We start from the raw sequence: 17,884 nt of genomic DNA, 5'->3' as shown, positions 1-17,884 counted from the left end.
TAACCATTGGTGGCCAGTGTCTCTTACACAAGTAAAAAAAAAAATATTGGTGCCTAGCCCCCCACCAGTTAAACAAATCCATTGGTGGCCACTGGCCAGGGCCCCTTACATGTTAAAAAAAATGTATTGGCAGCCAGTGCCTCCCCACATGTTAAAAACAATTTATTGGCAGCCAGGGCTCCCCCCTAACGTAAACAAAATATCCATTCATTGGCGGGCAGTCCTTCCTCCACAATTTTTAAAAAAGATCATTGGAGGACAGGTCCCCCAATCCACAATTTTAAAAGAAAGCATTTGTGGCCAGGGCTCCTCCCACACTTAAAAAAAAAAAAAAAAAAACAACATTGGTGGCCAGGGCCCCCCACAAGCTAAACAAAAATGTACTGGCAGCCAGCCACCCCCCCACACACACACTAGTTTAAAAAAATCTGTTTGTGGCCAGGTTGTCTCCCCTCCCCCACAAGTTTTTAAACAAGTCACATTGGTGGCTAGTAAGTTTTTTTTAAAAAAAATCCATTGGTGGCCAGGGTTTAAAAACAACATTGGCGTTCAGTGGACCTTACCTTGAAAATTCTCCTTGACAACAACAGCTTCCTCAGCTTTCTTTAGCAGGTTTGACTCCATTCCGCTTTTTCAGCAGCTTCGGCTCCATTCAGGTCTTCCACAGAATTTAACATCTTCAGCTCTTTGTGCAACTTCGGCTGTTCTGGCAGCTTCTGCTCTCTAGTCGACTTTAGCTTTCATCTACCTCCTTGAAATGCAGCACGGCAAGGCCCCCTCTTTAAAGGTATAATCCACCAGGCCTGGCACTACTCTCCCTCCTGTGCCCCCTGATGGCAGCCCTGCCTGTATATGTAGCCATAGGCAGTTGTTCATTGAAATGCTTGCATCCAAACACTTCCATATGGTTGTCAATATGTCCTTCCTGGTACTTCTGATAAATGGTACGCAGCTGCAAATCTAGAGCTATTGTTACCATGGACCTGGTGATGGTTTCAGGGTCCCAACAGCAGTTTGCTTAAATAGGTGGATCAGACTTGTGCCAAATTCCCATTAAAACACGAGTGCAATTGCGTCTGTTTGGATGTATCAGGTACAGTTGTGCTGCATGTAGTATATTTGGAGGCAGCGAACTCCTGGAGGTCTCTGAGGAAATGTTGTATCACGAAACGCGTCAGACCTCAGATGCTAAGTTTGTCTGATTGATATTATGCTTAAATAAAGAATTTAACTTTTTAACTATCTGGAGAAGAGCGATTATTGTCTTATGCCCAGGAGTGCGCTGCCTCCAAATATACTACTTTGCTGTTGGCGTTCCCCCTAGTGACGGACTCGGGGCTGGCTGCACCCAGGTCACTACCTTTGCAGGGTAAGAGTTTCAGCTTTGTTTTTTCATAGTTGGTTATATGAACAAAAGACTTTGATAACCCAGTGTTTCTACTTAAGAGTGGGGTCCGGGGCAATTAGCACCTGGACCAACCGGTTTTTACGGTGAGCGAGGTTCAGTCTGTGATTAATCAAACAGCTGCAATTAAAACCCGCAAATTTGCTTTACTTTGAAGATTTAAGCCAATTTATAGAGCCGGATTTGTTTGCTTAAAATAAATGTATATTGGTTAAACAGTTGTGTTGCATGTGACTTCAATGTGTGATGGTGATGTGAATCCAAAATTGCCATTGGATTCGTAATTGAGTGTAGGGCAGTGATCCCCAACCAGTGGCTCATGAACAATATGTTGCTCACAAACTCCTTGCATGTTGCTCCCAGTGGCCTCAAAGCAGGTGCTTATTTTTGAATTCCCGGTTTGGTTGCATAAAAACCAGATGTATTGTCAAACAAAGCCTCCTGTAGGCTGACAGTCTACATAGGGGACCCCAGAGACTTTTTCGTGCTTGTGTTGCTCCCCAACTCTTTTTACATCTGAATGTTGCTCACGGGTAAAAAAGGTTGGGGATCCCTGGTGAAGAGTCAAAGCTTGCCAAAACTGAGGCCTTTGATGTTCGTCCTACAATGCCATGTTTACATTCGGTTGAAAGCAAATAGCCGTACTCAATTGTTTACCCTGTTGTATCAATGCTGGCTCCTTCATCGTCTCAATGTGTCTTTTTGACTTAGAAAAGGACCCAAGCTCAGGGCACATCATACAGTGTATTTTATTTCTAAAAATTATTGTGTAACTGCATTGAAAAATATCTTGTGATAAAGGGAGGGCAACAGTAGCATTGGTGGCTGGGGCAGTGTGCATCATTATTATAGGAGACTACAGGCAGGGGGCAGTATTGCCTTGGTAATTGACCAGTGAAGGTGATTAGTCTTCAGCTGGACATTGAATGACCCCTGGAGACCTTCATTTTGATTTGCATTTGGCCCACCCTGTCCTTCACCCTCCTGTTTAATCTGTTTATCGCACTGAAGTAACAGCTTTTCTTTGCAATGTTTATGTTCCATAATGACTCACCCTCTGTTGTAATATTAATTACTGAGCTGTCATGTGGACATGTAAATTACTGTGACATTATTCTCATTAGCTCTATGGGTTTACAACCAAATAGTTTGTCTGTGTATGGCAGTGGGTCGGTAAAAGGGTACGATGTATATTGTATCTGTCACCAAGATGCTTTAGAATTCACGGGTGTCTCTGATGTGCCGTGCTGCCTCCTTCATGGATTCCAATAGTTAAACAGCTTCTCAGAAGATCAACCTGTGTGTGTAGGTGAGTCTAGAATTTGTCATTATTAAATACCGCTGTGTTTAAGGCAGTGGCACACAGGCTATTTGATCAAGGAGATTTGTGACAAACTTATCCGTCAGTAGCTGCTTTCTGTTCTATTCAGTGAGAAAGAATTAGGGATTGTAAAGTGATACTCAGTAAAACTCTGTAGGAGAGGTAAAGCATCCTTCCTTTAGATTGGGAGGGGGCTGCTGGCAGTGCAAAAATATTACAAAAAAGAAATATTCATGGGAGACCTAAATTACATCTAATGGAAGTGTTGACGATTCTTTAGGCTTATACGGTATGTAATTAGTGAAGTGTTAATAGTCCTAACCCTATAGCTCACCTAACTCTGCGGTCATTCTTTTTAACTTGTATATTAATGAGGTGGGCATTGTGCAAAAAAAAAAAAGTTCTCGATGCTGTCTCTTTGCTGAGCGATTTGACAAAATTGGAGAACTGGGGAGCAAACTGGAAAATTAGGTTCAATGTTGATAAATGTAAGGTTATTCTCTAAGGGGGTTATTTATCAAAGGTTGAATGTTTTTTATAGTTTGAATGGACTTCAATGAACTCACAACTCAAATTTTTTTTTATTTAACAAAAAACTATAATGGAAGAAACTCGATTCAGCGAGTTTGAGTTGCAAATCGCTGGAATTGATCGAGTTTTTGGGCAAAACTGGAACATCATGAAGGCTATTAACATCTTTAAATGGCTCAAGGGACCTCTGCCATTGACCTCAACAGGTTTTAGATGGTGTGTTTTCGGAGTCCAGCTATTTCCAGAGTTGGGGTATAATAAATGTAGAAAGATTTTATTTTTTTTTACCTGAAAATGTGAGTTTTGACAAAAAAAAAATAACCTTGAAAAATGAATCTGGGGGTATTTGTGTATAACAAGCTGTGTAACTCTAGGCAGTGGTTACTAAAACAAATAAAGTACTGTATGTCCTCCTGCATCTCCTTTTGAAACAACTGTCTTATATCCACCCATTTGCTTTTATCTAAGCACTCTTCCGTATTCTCTGCTTGCTACATATACTGAAACGTGTTCTGTCAATTTGATTCAAACTGGACGATCATCGCACAGGTGTCCCGAAAACCAAAACTAACCCCAAGGTCCCGATCACGGCTCACATTTCCACCTATAAACGCTGCCTTTCGCTTCAGAAGGAACCCTCCGCTACTTGGATGCCACCAGGTCTTAAAGTGACCAAGGGGAGAGTTCTGGGCAGACTACAAAGCTGAATGTGTACAAAAAGGACGGAGAACAATGAGCGTAGTCAAGAGTCAGGCCAGGTAGATACCAATCAGGCAGAGCAGTGCAAAAAAGGATTCAGGGAAATAGTCGAGGTCAAAGGCCAGGGTCAAACCCAACAGTAGCACAGTACAAAATAAGGATCAGGAAGAATGGTCAGTAAACAGGTCAGGTGCAGGCATCAAAGTAGCAGAAGTCAGGGATAGGCAAGGTCAAAGAACAGAGATCAGAACTATAAGAGCACCCAGGAACAATTATAAAATAGTCCTATGTTGGGCAGTGGAATAGGAATGTGGTGCCTTTAAATATTTGAAATTTGCACCAAGATGTCAGACACATCGTGTGTGTGTCAAAAACTCGGGTTATGCATGAATGGCGAAACAGAAGGAGGTGTGGGGTCCCCACCTCACCACTAGACCACCAGGTATCCTGACAGGTGTAGGACCAAACGATGAACAATCAAACTGTGATCAATCAAGTTTGACAATCAGACCAGGAGATGAACTCATCCTGTTAATGTGGTCACTGATTGTCAATGGCCTGTCCAGTGATCTGATTGCTTAGCCTGCATCCTACATTTTTACAAACCGAAGAGGACAATGAATAAATATTAAACAGCAAAGAAGAGCCTGAACCTCAAAAGCCTAATCATTTATATAAGTTTTATCATTTATAATCATCTCTTATACATGGGATTATTTGTTCACCATTTTTCGTTTTACAAGCTATTCTTAATGAGAAAGTAAGTTAGTAACACTTCATAGATATCAGTTGCTTCTAAGTTCCTCTCATGAATTTATCTAATAGCTTTATGCTGGGATAATAGATGATCTTGCTCATCCTGTGCTCTTTCACTTCTGCACAATTTTTAATAAGCAGAAATGCAATTTCAAACTCATGGTTCTAATACAGTTTCTAGTGGAGAGTCCTTCACCAATGTGTCTGCTGAACTTGAAGGCAGAAAATAATGAATGTTCCCAAAAGAACTAAGACGACCCTGAAATATGTTTTGAGTTTCAGAAGTGAAAGATATGCTCCATGTTCATGAAAACAAAATGAATGGAGAGTTACAGAGAGGCCAAACATCTTTAGGATAGAAGATAGCACAGAGCATCAAAATATATCTGAAATATGTATAACACAAAAAAGCACAACAAGGAGAAACTTGGCTGTAATGAGAGGAAAAAGGGCATGAAGTTTATTTCTACAATATTTCCTTTACATACATGTGTTTTCTTCCCACTATTGCCACTGGGGTTGACCATTGCCTCTTCCCTCTCCTTCTCTAATCACATTGACACCATGTAAGTTTTTCCTATTCAATATTATCAAAATCCATAATTTACTCTTACAAACAACAGGTAAACATTATCCTTTCCCTCATCCTATCCTGCATAGACTACTGCATCTTGCTACTAGATGGTCCCCGTAACTCTTACCATTCCGCACTTCAGTCTGCCTACATTTGTGGAGAAAAGGATTAATTATTGAGGACCTGCACATTTGTTACACACCCCACCCCAGAAATTATAATCATTAATTTCTGACCAAGGATCAACACTCCTCATCGCTGAAAAACTCAGTTGCCCAGGCAACTATTCTAGTGGTCTTGAGCCATCTTGCCTCCTGTCCCAGTAATTCCTTGTAGCCATCCTGGGCTGTGCGTATACTCAGTCGAGGAAAAATGGAACTTGAACTGTAAAATCTGAAGTGTTACTCAACTGCCCACATGCTCACTCAAGAGGATTGCTGACTTGGCCTCTTATAACCAGTTGCCACACTCTAGTCATCTACAAGAGAACATGCTCTTCCGCTGTAAACATCTTAATCATGGCTACCTATTAGACAAAGAATAAAATCATTATCATGAATTTAAAAGCCCTTCATTCTTCTGCCCCACTGTATACCTACTTGTGTATTTCCATAACTTTCTGGCCAACTCCGACGTTCTTCTCAGAGCCTCCACCTCATTTCCACTGCTGTATCCCATCTTAAGGTTTTCTCTCTTGCTGCTTCTTAAATATGGAATTCTGTTGCCTCAACCACTGTATGCTGCAGCAATTATTACCCTCTTATATACAGTATGTCTAGGCAACGCACCCACCCCAAATGTAAGCTCTACAGGACAGGGACCTCATTCCTTTTGATTCCTATTACACATGCAGCACTTTATTTTATATTATTGCATATTGTAGATATATATATAAAAAATTAATAAATATCTTGCCGCACAACCCTCTAAATTTGGTGTAGGTAGTCCACCGCCACTGCCGAAGTAGCAAATACTATAGTCAAAAAACAAAAACACTGACACCATTGGTGATGCAATTTCCTGTATGCAATTTCCTGTGCTACTATGTATAAGCCCATATGAACTAATGTTTGAAATTGCTACTTGTCTCCTTGGCTTGAGAAAGTGTCTGAGAACCCCAAAATGTTGCCCTATGGGCTGTGGTAGGATTTTTCTAAATATATATATATTAGCCATTGCCCTACAGTCATGATCTTTCTCTACATTTACCATCTTGCTTTGCTAGAGATATGCATCTTGGAATAGCTGAAAATGCAGAGCAAATTGGTTTAAAATACCAGCCTAATGGAATGATGCACATAGAATTGATTGTACATTGTGGGGGGTCCCAGTGGGGTTTGCCTGGTAGCTTGTTGCTGGATTAAGTTAATATATAAGTTAAGGTTTCTTTGCTGAGTTGGCACATTATTTCATTCATTTATTGTTAATGTCTTAAAAATAAGCTTCACTCTGGGCTGATCCATTGCTGACACAGAAAACTATTTGCATTTTTATATTCCTTGTAGTCGGATTCCCCATCACTGATGCCACATCATATTTCCGGAACAATGGATCCCTCTTCTGTGTTGATTTTTTCTTCCCTTTACTGAGCTGTAAACATTCATTAAATCTCCCAAACACCCCCATGCAGATCACAGCTATGAGTTACAGCGTGGTTTCCAGATACTCTTATCTTCTGCACAACATCTGCTTTCCTGTCACTTACAGAGTTGTCTTGATTTTAGTTTCCGTTATTTGATGTTTTGAAGCTCAAGGCACCAGCATACTGATACTAGGATCAGTGAGAAATTCATCCAGTTTGATTCCATTGCCCGAACATTCTTAGAATGTGTTTACCGAGCAAAAGAAACCACTTGTCACTGTATTATCATTCATTAAAGAGAAACTCTACTCCATTTGGAGGCTCAGCAGGGTCCCCTTTCATTTGTTTTTCTTATGCATAAAGTCATAGGGTTTTTTTGTCATCTGATGCATTTCCAGAAGTTGGTAAAACAACTGTGGTCTCTAGATGAAGGTGTTCTGTAATATAAATGTGCAGTAATTATGTTAACCAATTGTTTCACTTGCTGCCATAGTTACAACAAACATCAGATGGTGCTCACCCGCTGTCTTCAGGCCTACACAGATGGCCTTGTGATCCTGGAAAACAAACAACACAGTATAGCTTAGCCCAGAGTTTTTCAGACGCTCTTCATTGAAGCCCTCATTGAGGTCCAACATTTGGTCGACAACGGCCCAACCACAGGCATTTGAAACATTTAGGCATCCATCATCCATCATAGTTGCAAGAATATCTAGGGCAGCAAATAGGTTTTTACACAAATTTCACTCTAATTGAGCTTCATTCTGAACTCCCCGTCGGAACTTGGCTATTGAAAATAGGCCTTTTCACCAAATGTCACCCTAATGATCTTTAGACTGAGCCCTGTGCCACTTCATCTTTTGGCCCCAAACTCACCCTATTACTAAGAGTTTATTGGGATGACAGAAGACCTTCTAACTACCTGAGTACTCTGTATACAAAATAGTGAGATATTTGAATCCACAAACCGTGTACAATGTCGCCTGCTGCTCAATCAAACAGTGATCTGGTTTCGCCGCTTCCACAATAAATGAAGGTTCACTGGAGAGCAAATTTGTTCAATATTCTCAAGTGATTTATTTAAAGATGCATTACACAGTGCAATCACTTGAGAATATTGAACACATTTGCTCTCCAGTGAACCTTCATTGTCTACACTCTGTATACAGACTGGATCCCTCTTCCTTTGTTACCAAAAACTTTTTTTTGCCTACCAGTGGTATACATTCAGTCTTACCTTAAGTAAATATCTTTGTTAATGTTCTCTTGTCGTATACCATCATAATAAAGGACTATGTCCTATATATTGTCAAAAACAAACTGAACAAATAGGGTTGCCATTCCTTGTTGTTGGGCGTGATTATTTTAAAGCAGAGGTTCAACATGACAAAACATAATACACAGAGACAAGACCACTAAGTACTTTGCGCACCGCATGTGATCTTCCTACACTTCCATATATCCTCTTCACTACTCAAGCTGAGCACATGTTTTCCACATATATGTGCTTTAAGGGCAGAGACACACGGGGAGATTCAGGGAGATTTAGTCACCCAGCGACAAATCGACTCTTCTTCAGGCGACTAATCTCCCTGAACTGCCTTCCCACCGGCTAGAATCTAAGGGGCAAATTTACTAAAGGGCAAAGTGACTAACATTAGCAAAAATTCGCGTCATTTCGGTATTTCGACGATTTACTAACGGGCGCTGGAGTAACTTCGCTAGCGAAGGAGATAGACTCTATCGATACTTCGCACTTTTTTAAGCCAGGTGATGTTTTGCTCTGGCGAAAGAGCGTTAAGATGTGCATTTTACTGAAAGTTACCTGTTCCGCCAGACGTGCCTTCGCCAGCTCAGACCAGCCGAAGTGCAATGGAATGTAAAGGGCTTCTTCAACATTTAGTTGAGTCCCAAAAAAGGCTGGCATCTTTTAGTTTTTTCAGGGTGATAGGCTGCAAAAGTCCATATAATTTTTTTTGGGTACCCGGGCTCCCCCATACATTTCCTACCATATGACACATAAACTATGCACTGAGCTCATGTGTAGGGCATTATAACAATATTTCATTAAGGTTTCCCTGGGCTTATACGTCCATTCAACTTTAACTTCCCACCGTATGCAACTTTGTTTGGTTTGCGCAGTAACGCTAGCAACTTCGGATTTTAGTGGATTAGCGTTGTCCTGGTGAATCTACGCCTGGCGAAGTGTTGCGATGTGAGCGAAGCTGTCGATGGCAAATTTACAGAGTTTAGTGAATTTGCCCCTAAATCGGCAGTGGGATGCCACTCGTAGCGCTTTATTTTCCGAAGTCGCCCGAACTTGCCTCACGAGGAAACTTAGTGCGACTTTGGAAAACAAAACAATTGGAGTTCCATCCCACCAGCGAAACTTCGTGCGACTTCGGAAAACGAAGCCCTCCCGAGTGCCACCCCACTGCGCTTTAGATTCTAGCTGGTGGGAAGGCATTGCAGGGAGATTAGTCACCTGAAGAAATGGTGATTTGTCACTGGGCGACTAGTCTCCCCGAATCTCCACGTGTGTATCTGCCCTACATGTTGTATCTCCTAGGTATCTTATGAACTCATAGTTCCTAACAGCCTATCGCCTACGGCTTCTGTCATTGTTGAGCTTGTATCTGTGAGACACACTAGACATGGCTCATGCTGATAAGGCAAACTGCCAAGAAAATGACCTTGAGTACAAAATAGTAAATTAGAGTCAGGTGCTCAGTGACCTTTAAGACCTGCTAACCTGGTTTGGCACCTCAATAATAAAATATGTCCAACCAGCTCTTCACAGTTCAAACTTGTTTATTTATAACACAACAAACAGTAAGTCAAAATGTGGGCCAGTTAGTGAGTACACAGCAGTGCAGACTCTACATTTAGGGGCCCATATACCAACATTTGAATTTTGTTTTTTCCCACAAATCTCAAAAAATGTGTGGTTTTCCTATGTTTTTTTAAAAGCTCCACAAGAAATTCACAAATACAAAACGTTGCCAGGTTAAAGTAGTGGAGGTCCATGAGAGCTGCTCTGATCCTATTGAACCCTTTTAAATCAATTCAGAATTTCAAAATTTTTTCCCGCTAGGAATTGTCTGAAAAACTCAAAATTTTAGAGGTATTTATTTTTAGTGCATTTTTTTCCATTCGTACTTGTACTTGTTTTATTCGGATCTTTTAATAAATGTCATGACATTCGTAGTTTTAGACAAAGTAAGTTTAGTTGTGGTTTTAAAAACCACTAAAATCCGACCTTTTATAAATAGGCCTCGACAAGTTAGTCTACATGTATTGCCTTTACCTACTATTACCCCTATTTTTTGGGAATACCCGATTGTGCCTGACCCACTGCCGAACACTTATTTATAATAAAGGAACTTAAGCATACACCTTGAAATATCTCCGAAGTTATTTCTCCAGCTCAAACCTGACGAAATTTGACATTGCTCTGATTTAGCCAGAAGTTTTTTGTAGCTTTAGAATTAAATAGGGAGGGGGGGATAGGGAAATACGTTGAAGTAACAAACATTATTATTTCAATGATTTATCAATAGAACTATTAGCCGCCTGTAGAAAAAAAGAATTTTTGCTAGATATGTAGTCACACAAGATGACTAGCAGTGATTTTGCCAAGAGCATTTCCGATTGAATCCCCGTTGAATCTCACAGTTTGGCTTAATCAGAGTTAAATATGTTGGAATTCCTTTAGATTAGCCAAATACGTTCTGAGCGTGAAGACTTTGTCATTTTATTCGCTTGTTTATGGGTGACTCCTGATCTAAATTTCCGCTGCTGTTTTGCTGTGTAGAATACACCCAGCAATGTTGGCGAACATCTCCATTTCAATTAAAAGCTAATGAGTTGCTTTGGTTCGGCATGTTTTTAATTAAGACAGGCAGCACTTAATTGTCTTCATTAATGCAATTATGAATTATGAAAGCGAAATGTGACAAGACTCTGAAATTATGATGTTAATATGTGAAGAACGATTATGTACGTTTTCTGGGCAACTGGGTGCTCTCTCATATAACAGTTACTAGGGATGCGCCGAATCCAGGATTTGGTTCGGGATTCGAATATGCATATGCCAATTAGGGGCGGGAGGGAAATCGTGTGACTTTTTGTCACAAAACAAGGAAGTATAAAATGTTTTCCCCTTCCCACCTCTAATTTGCATATGCAAATTCTGATTCGGTTCTGTATTCTGCTGAATCTTTCGCAAAGGATTCGGGGGTTCGACCGAATCCAAAATAGTGTATTTGGTGCATCCCTATCAGTAACTCACACTGTTTTATATACAGTACTCTTCCTTTCAATGGTTAGTGGTAGGTACGGTCATGTAGTTTGACTGACATTGGCCTTGCTGGTCAACCATTGGTGGTTCTGTGACAGGCAGGCAGTTTGGACTGTTCTGAGAAAGCAGCAGATGACAATTGGTCTGTCTGAAAAAGAAAATCATTGATCCGTTCTCAACATTGGCTTTAGGCATCATCAGGTTTTGAATTGACAAGGTCCTCATTTTTCTCCCAATTCCGATACAATAACCCAAGTCATCCTCCCCAGCACTGCAGTCCTGGAGCATGCTCATGCATATTAAATGTATCCTTAGAAAAGGCCATTATCTTCATGGTTTCATGGTTTCAGTCATACACAGGCTGGAAAGGGAATCCAAGATGGTGGTGTGACAGTGACAATGCCAAGTGCCATTAACAAATAACAATAAAATATTTGCATGGAATACTTCAGGGTTCTAAGTGTCCTGGGCTTAAAGGACAAGAAAAGGCAAAAAAATAAAATCCCATTTTTACTTTCTTTAATGAAAAAGAAACCTATCTCCAATATACTTTAATTAAAAAATGTGTACCGTTTTTATAAGAATCCTGACTGTATGCAGTGAAATTCTCCCTTCATTTACTGCTGTGGATAGGAATTGTCAGATGGTCCCTAACTGCTCTGCAGGGAAACAATCATACTTATTAACAGCAGGGGGAGCCCCCGCCTTACTTCCCAGCCATGCAGAATTCAAGCAGCTTTGTTTATGACGATCCCTAAGCAGCCCTGACCACACTGAGCATGTGCACAGTCTTGGTCTTGCAAAGATGTTTAACAAAGTTACAAGATGGTGACCCCCTGTGGCCAACTTTGAAAGCATAAATCATTTATTTGATTAGGCTTTTGTGGTGCAGTAAGTTCATGCTTATGTTTAGTATACAAAATACAGCATTTCTAGCCTTATTTTATTTTAGACTTTCCTTGTCCTTTAATAAATAAGTGCACATATGCATATTTTAGTGCTTTACTTGCCCTATAATGTTTCAACAATCATCCAAATTTCTTCATTTCAGTTGGATTGTAGGAAATTCCCAACCCATAAGGGGAATACAAGTGCCATAATTATATCTCAATTCTTTTTCTACAGCCTTTAGGCTTGGAATTTTGACAACTGTCTGGGTGCTAGGGCTCAATTACCATAGTAATATGTGTGCAACCAGATTTTATTTCTTCATACGCAGGCTAGAAATATACAGAATATAAAGACTAATCATTCAAAAACTATGCAAAGTAAATAATGGAGCCTTAAAGTGACACCTGAAGATCCACTTGTTTGGCGAGATTGCCACCGGTGGACAATATGGAGCTCATCTGATCGCTTGACCCTCAGACCAAGGACTGGATCATTACAAAGGCCAATGTAGCCTGTCAGGGAAGGACCAGATTACCAAACCCATGTGTCCCTTGCCTGCGCATACATAAGCAGATAAGCTGCTGGATCGGTCTGAAGGGACTGAATTGACATCTTAAACCAGCCCCTGTATAGCCAAGTTGCTTGATTGAAGGTGTGAATTTTTGTGAAACTACTGGAGTAAAAATTTTGGAACAGCATTGTATGTGGTTGATATATTGCATCACAGTCTCCATTCTGTTTGGTTCCAACTTGATATACATATGGCCTCCATACGTACTTATTCAAACCAGTTTCCTCTGTCCAAAATTGTTACACTGCTGTCTTCAAAGTAGAGTATTTTGTACTTCTAGTGAATCCTGAGACTTGACCTGTAGCGTTAGTCCTCTTAGGTTGGGCAATGCTTTAACAGAGGGATTGATTAGTCTCTCAGTTCTTCAGGTCTGTGCACTCTTTACTATAATGGTCTTTGTGATCACATTACATAGGTTTAGGTGTTGGGTCATTTGCATTCATTTGTGTCTCAATGAGTTGTTGCATTTAAAACATGCAAGCATATAAAGTATTAAGTTAAATTTCACTCACTCATACATTGGTTGACTTGTATTATTTTGCCCGCTCTGGGTTTCTGCTCTGTTTTATACCTGATGTTCCTCTTGACCTTGTGATTGTTTTCATGAAAGCTCAGAAGCCACAAACTTCCAAAGCTTCTTTAATCATAATGAACACCCTCATAGACATCTACATATGTGTTATTTTTAAACTTAACTGTCCCCTGTAAGAAGTGCTTTATACCATCCTAGTTTAACAAGGAAGACTAATCATGGGTAAAGGCTAGAGATAACTGCTTTGACCCAACTGTCATCATAGCAGGCCATGCATAGTGCTACTGTCTGATGTTGCTCTGTTTTAAAAGGTTGGTAGGCAGATAATATATTATTATTTACTGGCTCGTGTGCCTCTACTCAGACTCATGATAAGACACTTCTGCTGTTAAGATGCAAAATGCTGTGCAATAGTCGTCTTTATTAATGACTACTTCTGCCAACATGATGATGAATGATAGCATGTAGCTCACATAAATTGACTATCCAAATCCATTAGTTCCTCTGTTTTATTTCTCTGTCTCTTTAAGAGCCTTCTCATGTTTGACACATTATTAAAAAGAATAACAATTGTTTTTCCATTGTGGGAAATCATATCGCTCTGCTTCTATTGGCAAAATCTGCGATTAAATGTGACACTGGAAAAATGGCCCGCGCAGTGAGAGGGATCCGGGTAATTATGCACTATGACACCAATTCCATTCTTGCAGACGAAAGGTAATTTAAACCCACTGGAATACTCCAGAAGATTCATTAGTAAAAGTCACCTTGAAACCAGAGCGCGCTCGAATCTTTCGCATTTCATATGCCAAAATATTACTTAGTCATAAGGCTTTACTAGGCCTTTAAATAATTTAATTTCTAGACGACTTTTTGATTTTCTCAAGCTTAGAGGAATACGAAGAGGAAGAATAATTTTTTTAGGCTGAAATGAAAACGTAACTTTGAAGGAAGATGAGCTTTCTGCAAATATCTTTTACATAATGTGGCAATTTCTTTTGTTAAATATCCAAATGTCAACTATGTATTTCATTCGAATTAGTAATAAGAAGTGATTTCTCAGAAGAGCTTCACCTAGTGGAAGAGAAGCACCAGTTGAGATGGCAAATGAGAGGGTAACAGGTAGTACCAGGATTCGGTTCGGGATTCGGTCTTTTTCAGCTGGATTCTGAAATCTGAAATCCTTCTGCCGGGCCGAACCGAACCCGAATCCTAATTTGCATACAAATAGGACGGGGAGGAAAATCACGTGACTTTTTGTCACAAAACAACGAATCAAAAAATGTTTACCCCTTCCCACCCCTAATTTGCATATGATTTGGTTCGGTATTTGGCCAAATCCTTCGCAAAGGATTCGGGGGTTCGGCCGAATCAAAAATATTCAGATTCGGTGCATCCCTAGTAACAGGGCATGTTCCATGCTTTTATGGTTGCCTCATGGTGGGTTCTAGCACATCTCCCCCAGAGCACAGATATAATGCTATTTTAACTTTGTTACTTCAAGCCTTCCTTTTTACATTTAACATTTGTTCTTGAACCCTTTACCTCCTAACACTACAGTCTCAGCTATTAATATTTTAAGAATATCTAGGGCAACAGACAAGCACTTTCTCCAAATGCCAATGTAATTGGTAAGATTGGACTTGCAGGACTATCTCACAGAGCAAATAGACATTCTTCCCAGTCTCACCTACAGTAGCCTTCTGGTGGTTCCCTTCCACCTAATTCTTCCTTAATGTCTTAAGTTCCTTTATCTATGACTTGCAAAAATTAAGCCTCATAAAAATGGGAAGTACCTGCCCATTTATTTTGTTGATCATGTCTTATCGTTAGGATTTTTGTCAGTATTGGGAGGAAGAAATAGCAATTAAAGCAACTGTCTAGGACAAGAGTATAGCGTCATGGTGGCTCAATGGTTAGCATCAGGGGTACTGCTGCCATGAGGCAAGCTGAGAAATCCAAAAATAGAAAATTTGAGTATCTCCAAAAGAATTAACCGAAAGTGGTTAAAAATACAAAACATTTATTAGGACATTACAGATGAAAGCCTAACGTGTTTCGTGCCTATTGGGGAACTTGCTCATAGAGCCTATGAATAAGTGACCCAATAGACACAAAACTCGTTAGGCTTTCATCTGTAATGTCCTAATAAATGGCGCAGCAACTTGCAATTTACCAGGGATGTAAAAAAGGTAAGTTTAAGAGGCGTTTAAGAGGCGAAATTCCAATTGTTTTAATGCTGAATTTCAGATCTTCATTAGAAGTTCTGCATTAGAAGAAGTCCTCAGAAGCTACTGAAAGTAAATGTGGAGAGCAAAGACAAGGCGTAAAAAGGAAAGGCCGCATCAGGGCAGCTAGGGGTCTAAAAATGCACCTGGTTAGTTCTAGTCTAATCACTCAACTACCTCAGTGCTTAGATCAAATAGGCAGGGAGTTTCTGGATTCTCTTTGTGTTGGTTTGTGTTTCCTCTGGGTACATTCATTTTCTCCCATACACATACAGGCAGGTTAGGTGTGTCCTGATGTTATTGACCCGTGTGTGTTGTTCGAATGTAACTGTAAGCTGCACCAGGACAAGTGCTATGTAAACCTTTCAACTCTTTATAAAGATGTTTTTGTTTGGCAGTGTAACTACGCCATCCCCTTACTCAAGTCTCATTTCCACCATTAATATTTCTGCTGCTTCTTCTTTTGGAACCATAAGGGCAAATTCACTAAAGGGCGAAGTGAGTAACGCTGGCGGAAATCTGCCAGCATGACGTCATTTCGAAACTTTGTCGATTTACTAACGGTCGCTGGCGTAACTTCGTCAGCAATGGAGATAGACTGTAGCGGTACTTCGCTCCCTAATGGCAGGCAAATTTACGCTCTGGCGAATGTATGTAATTACGCAAATTCACTAAGATGCGCATTTTACTGAACGTTACCTCTTATGCCAGACTTGCCTTCACCACCTCAGATCAGGCGAAGTGCAATAGAGTAGATAGGAGTTCCTAAAAAAATAGTTAAAAAAAATGGTGATAGGCTTCAAAACAGCGTACAATTTTTTGGGGGTAACCGTCTTCCCCCTACATTCCTAACATATGGCACATAAACTATACACTGGGCTCATATGTAGGGCAATATCAGTGAATTTGCCCCATAGAGTCTGCCAAATGGGCCATGAGGTCCAGTGAGTTAAGGATAGTGGGTTTATTTGTAAGCAGGACAGTAGTGCCTTAGAGTTTGTATGCTGTTGTTGTTTTTTGGAGATACATCATTTTCCACCTGCACTACAAAAGCCTACTTAATATTGAAGAATAGTGGCTCTTTAATACCTCTAAATTTCTTAAATAAGTTCCCAATTTTAATATTGTTGTTTGTATTCATTCCTTTTTTTTTTTGCTTTCCTTTTTCCTACAGGTTGGCCATGGGTGCCGCTGACCGTTTTCGGTTGCCTATATTGCTTCTCCCATGTCGGAATAGAATGGAATCTGTTTTACTTCCCACACTACAAGGGCAGATTCCCCGTCTGCTCAGTGACCAAAACTATCAAATGATTCTGCTCAAGGTTATTGGACTTTAATAGATTCTTCTGAGAAGATGATTAGAAAAGCTGACCTATATATATAACCTTAGTCAAGAGATGTAAGTATTCATGGTATGATATACGAGCAGAGGCAAATACATAAATGCATACACGTCAGTATTAATAGGATTTCTCATCTGAACAGTCAGTGGGTGTATACATAAGTGTGTAAGGGGCAACCAGTTAATTATGTTCAACTTAACCTCTCCTATCTACCTTCCTTAAAGCAATGTACTCTTGTCAGGTAGGATATCCTTGGGTCATGGTCTGAATATATATAATAAACACTTATTGGAAGGTTTGGTTGGTATAAATCCATTTCCATACACCATGTTCTTGGTTATTCCAAAGCCGTGAGCTGGCCTTAAAGGAGAACTAAAAAAAAGTCTACAAAAATTGTACACACTGAGGCTTATTACTAAACAGTGGGATAATTTGCACCTGGGTAGAAATCTATGACAACCAATCAAATGTTTGGTTTCTTTGTTCTACCTGCAGCTGGATGAAAAATATCAAATCACTGATTGGTTGCTATGGATTACTGCCCAGGTTCAGATTTGCCCAGTGATCATAAATGAGGCCCACTATATATAAGGTTTCTGTACCAGCCAAAGGCAACCATAACCATAGCAGGGAAGGTGTGTAAAGCATATCTTGACAGCGCTATATAAATAAATGATGATGATGATGATGATGATCTGTGCTTCTGAAGATGTCCCAGAGACTCCCCATTTTCTTTTCTGCTGATTCCCATCTATATACTCTGAGCTGCTGTCATGTACCTAAACACAAGCTACATTATGTGGTTATTTATCAAAGATCGAATTTTAGAGTACGTTTTTTACTCTAATAAACTTGAAAGTACTCACAACTCGAATGGGAGCTTATTTATTAAAAAACTCAAATATCTATAATGCGATTGAATAGGAACAACCCAAAAACTCGAATCAAATTGGAACTGAACTTGAATCGAGTTTTCCTCCGGAAAAAAACAAACTTTAGGCTGCTAACATTTACAAATGGTTCAACGAACCTCTGCCATTGACTTCTACATGAACTTGGCAGGTTTTAGATGGCGAAGTATTGAATTAGAGCTATTGCCAGAGTCGAGGTATGATCAATCTTAAATTCGAGTTTGGTTTTTTTTTTCAACT

General features: G+C 40.0%; 1 protein-coding gene across 3 annotated transcripts in view; it reads left to right on the top strand.

Moving 5' to 3' along the window:
- The window catches only part of hhat.L (hedgehog acyltransferase L homeolog), a 155,418-nt gene extending 137,817 nt beyond the window's left edge, over nucleotides 1-17,601 (top strand). For all 3 annotated transcript variants that reach the window (XM_018262566.2, XM_018262563.2, XM_018262564.2), the window contains one exon: nucleotides 16,565-17,601. In XM_018262566.2, coding sequence (XP_018118055.1) covers nucleotides 16,565-16,701 — 137 coding nt within the window. In that variant the 3' untranslated portion in view covers nucleotides 16,702-17,601. The remainder of the gene's footprint in view (nucleotides 1-16,564) is intronic.
- The last annotated feature ends 283 nt before the right edge of the window (nucleotides 17,602-17,884 follow it).

This window comes from Xenopus laevis, chromosome 5L (assembly GCF_017654675.1).
Source record: "Xenopus laevis strain J_2021 chromosome 5L, Xenopus_laevis_v10.1, whole genome shotgun sequence".
In the NCBI taxonomy this organism is placed as follows: domain Eukaryota; kingdom Metazoa; phylum Chordata; class Amphibia; order Anura; family Pipidae; genus Xenopus; species Xenopus laevis.
Note: the sequence above shows the minus strand (reverse complement) of the source record. Positions and strands in the feature narration are given on the sequence as shown.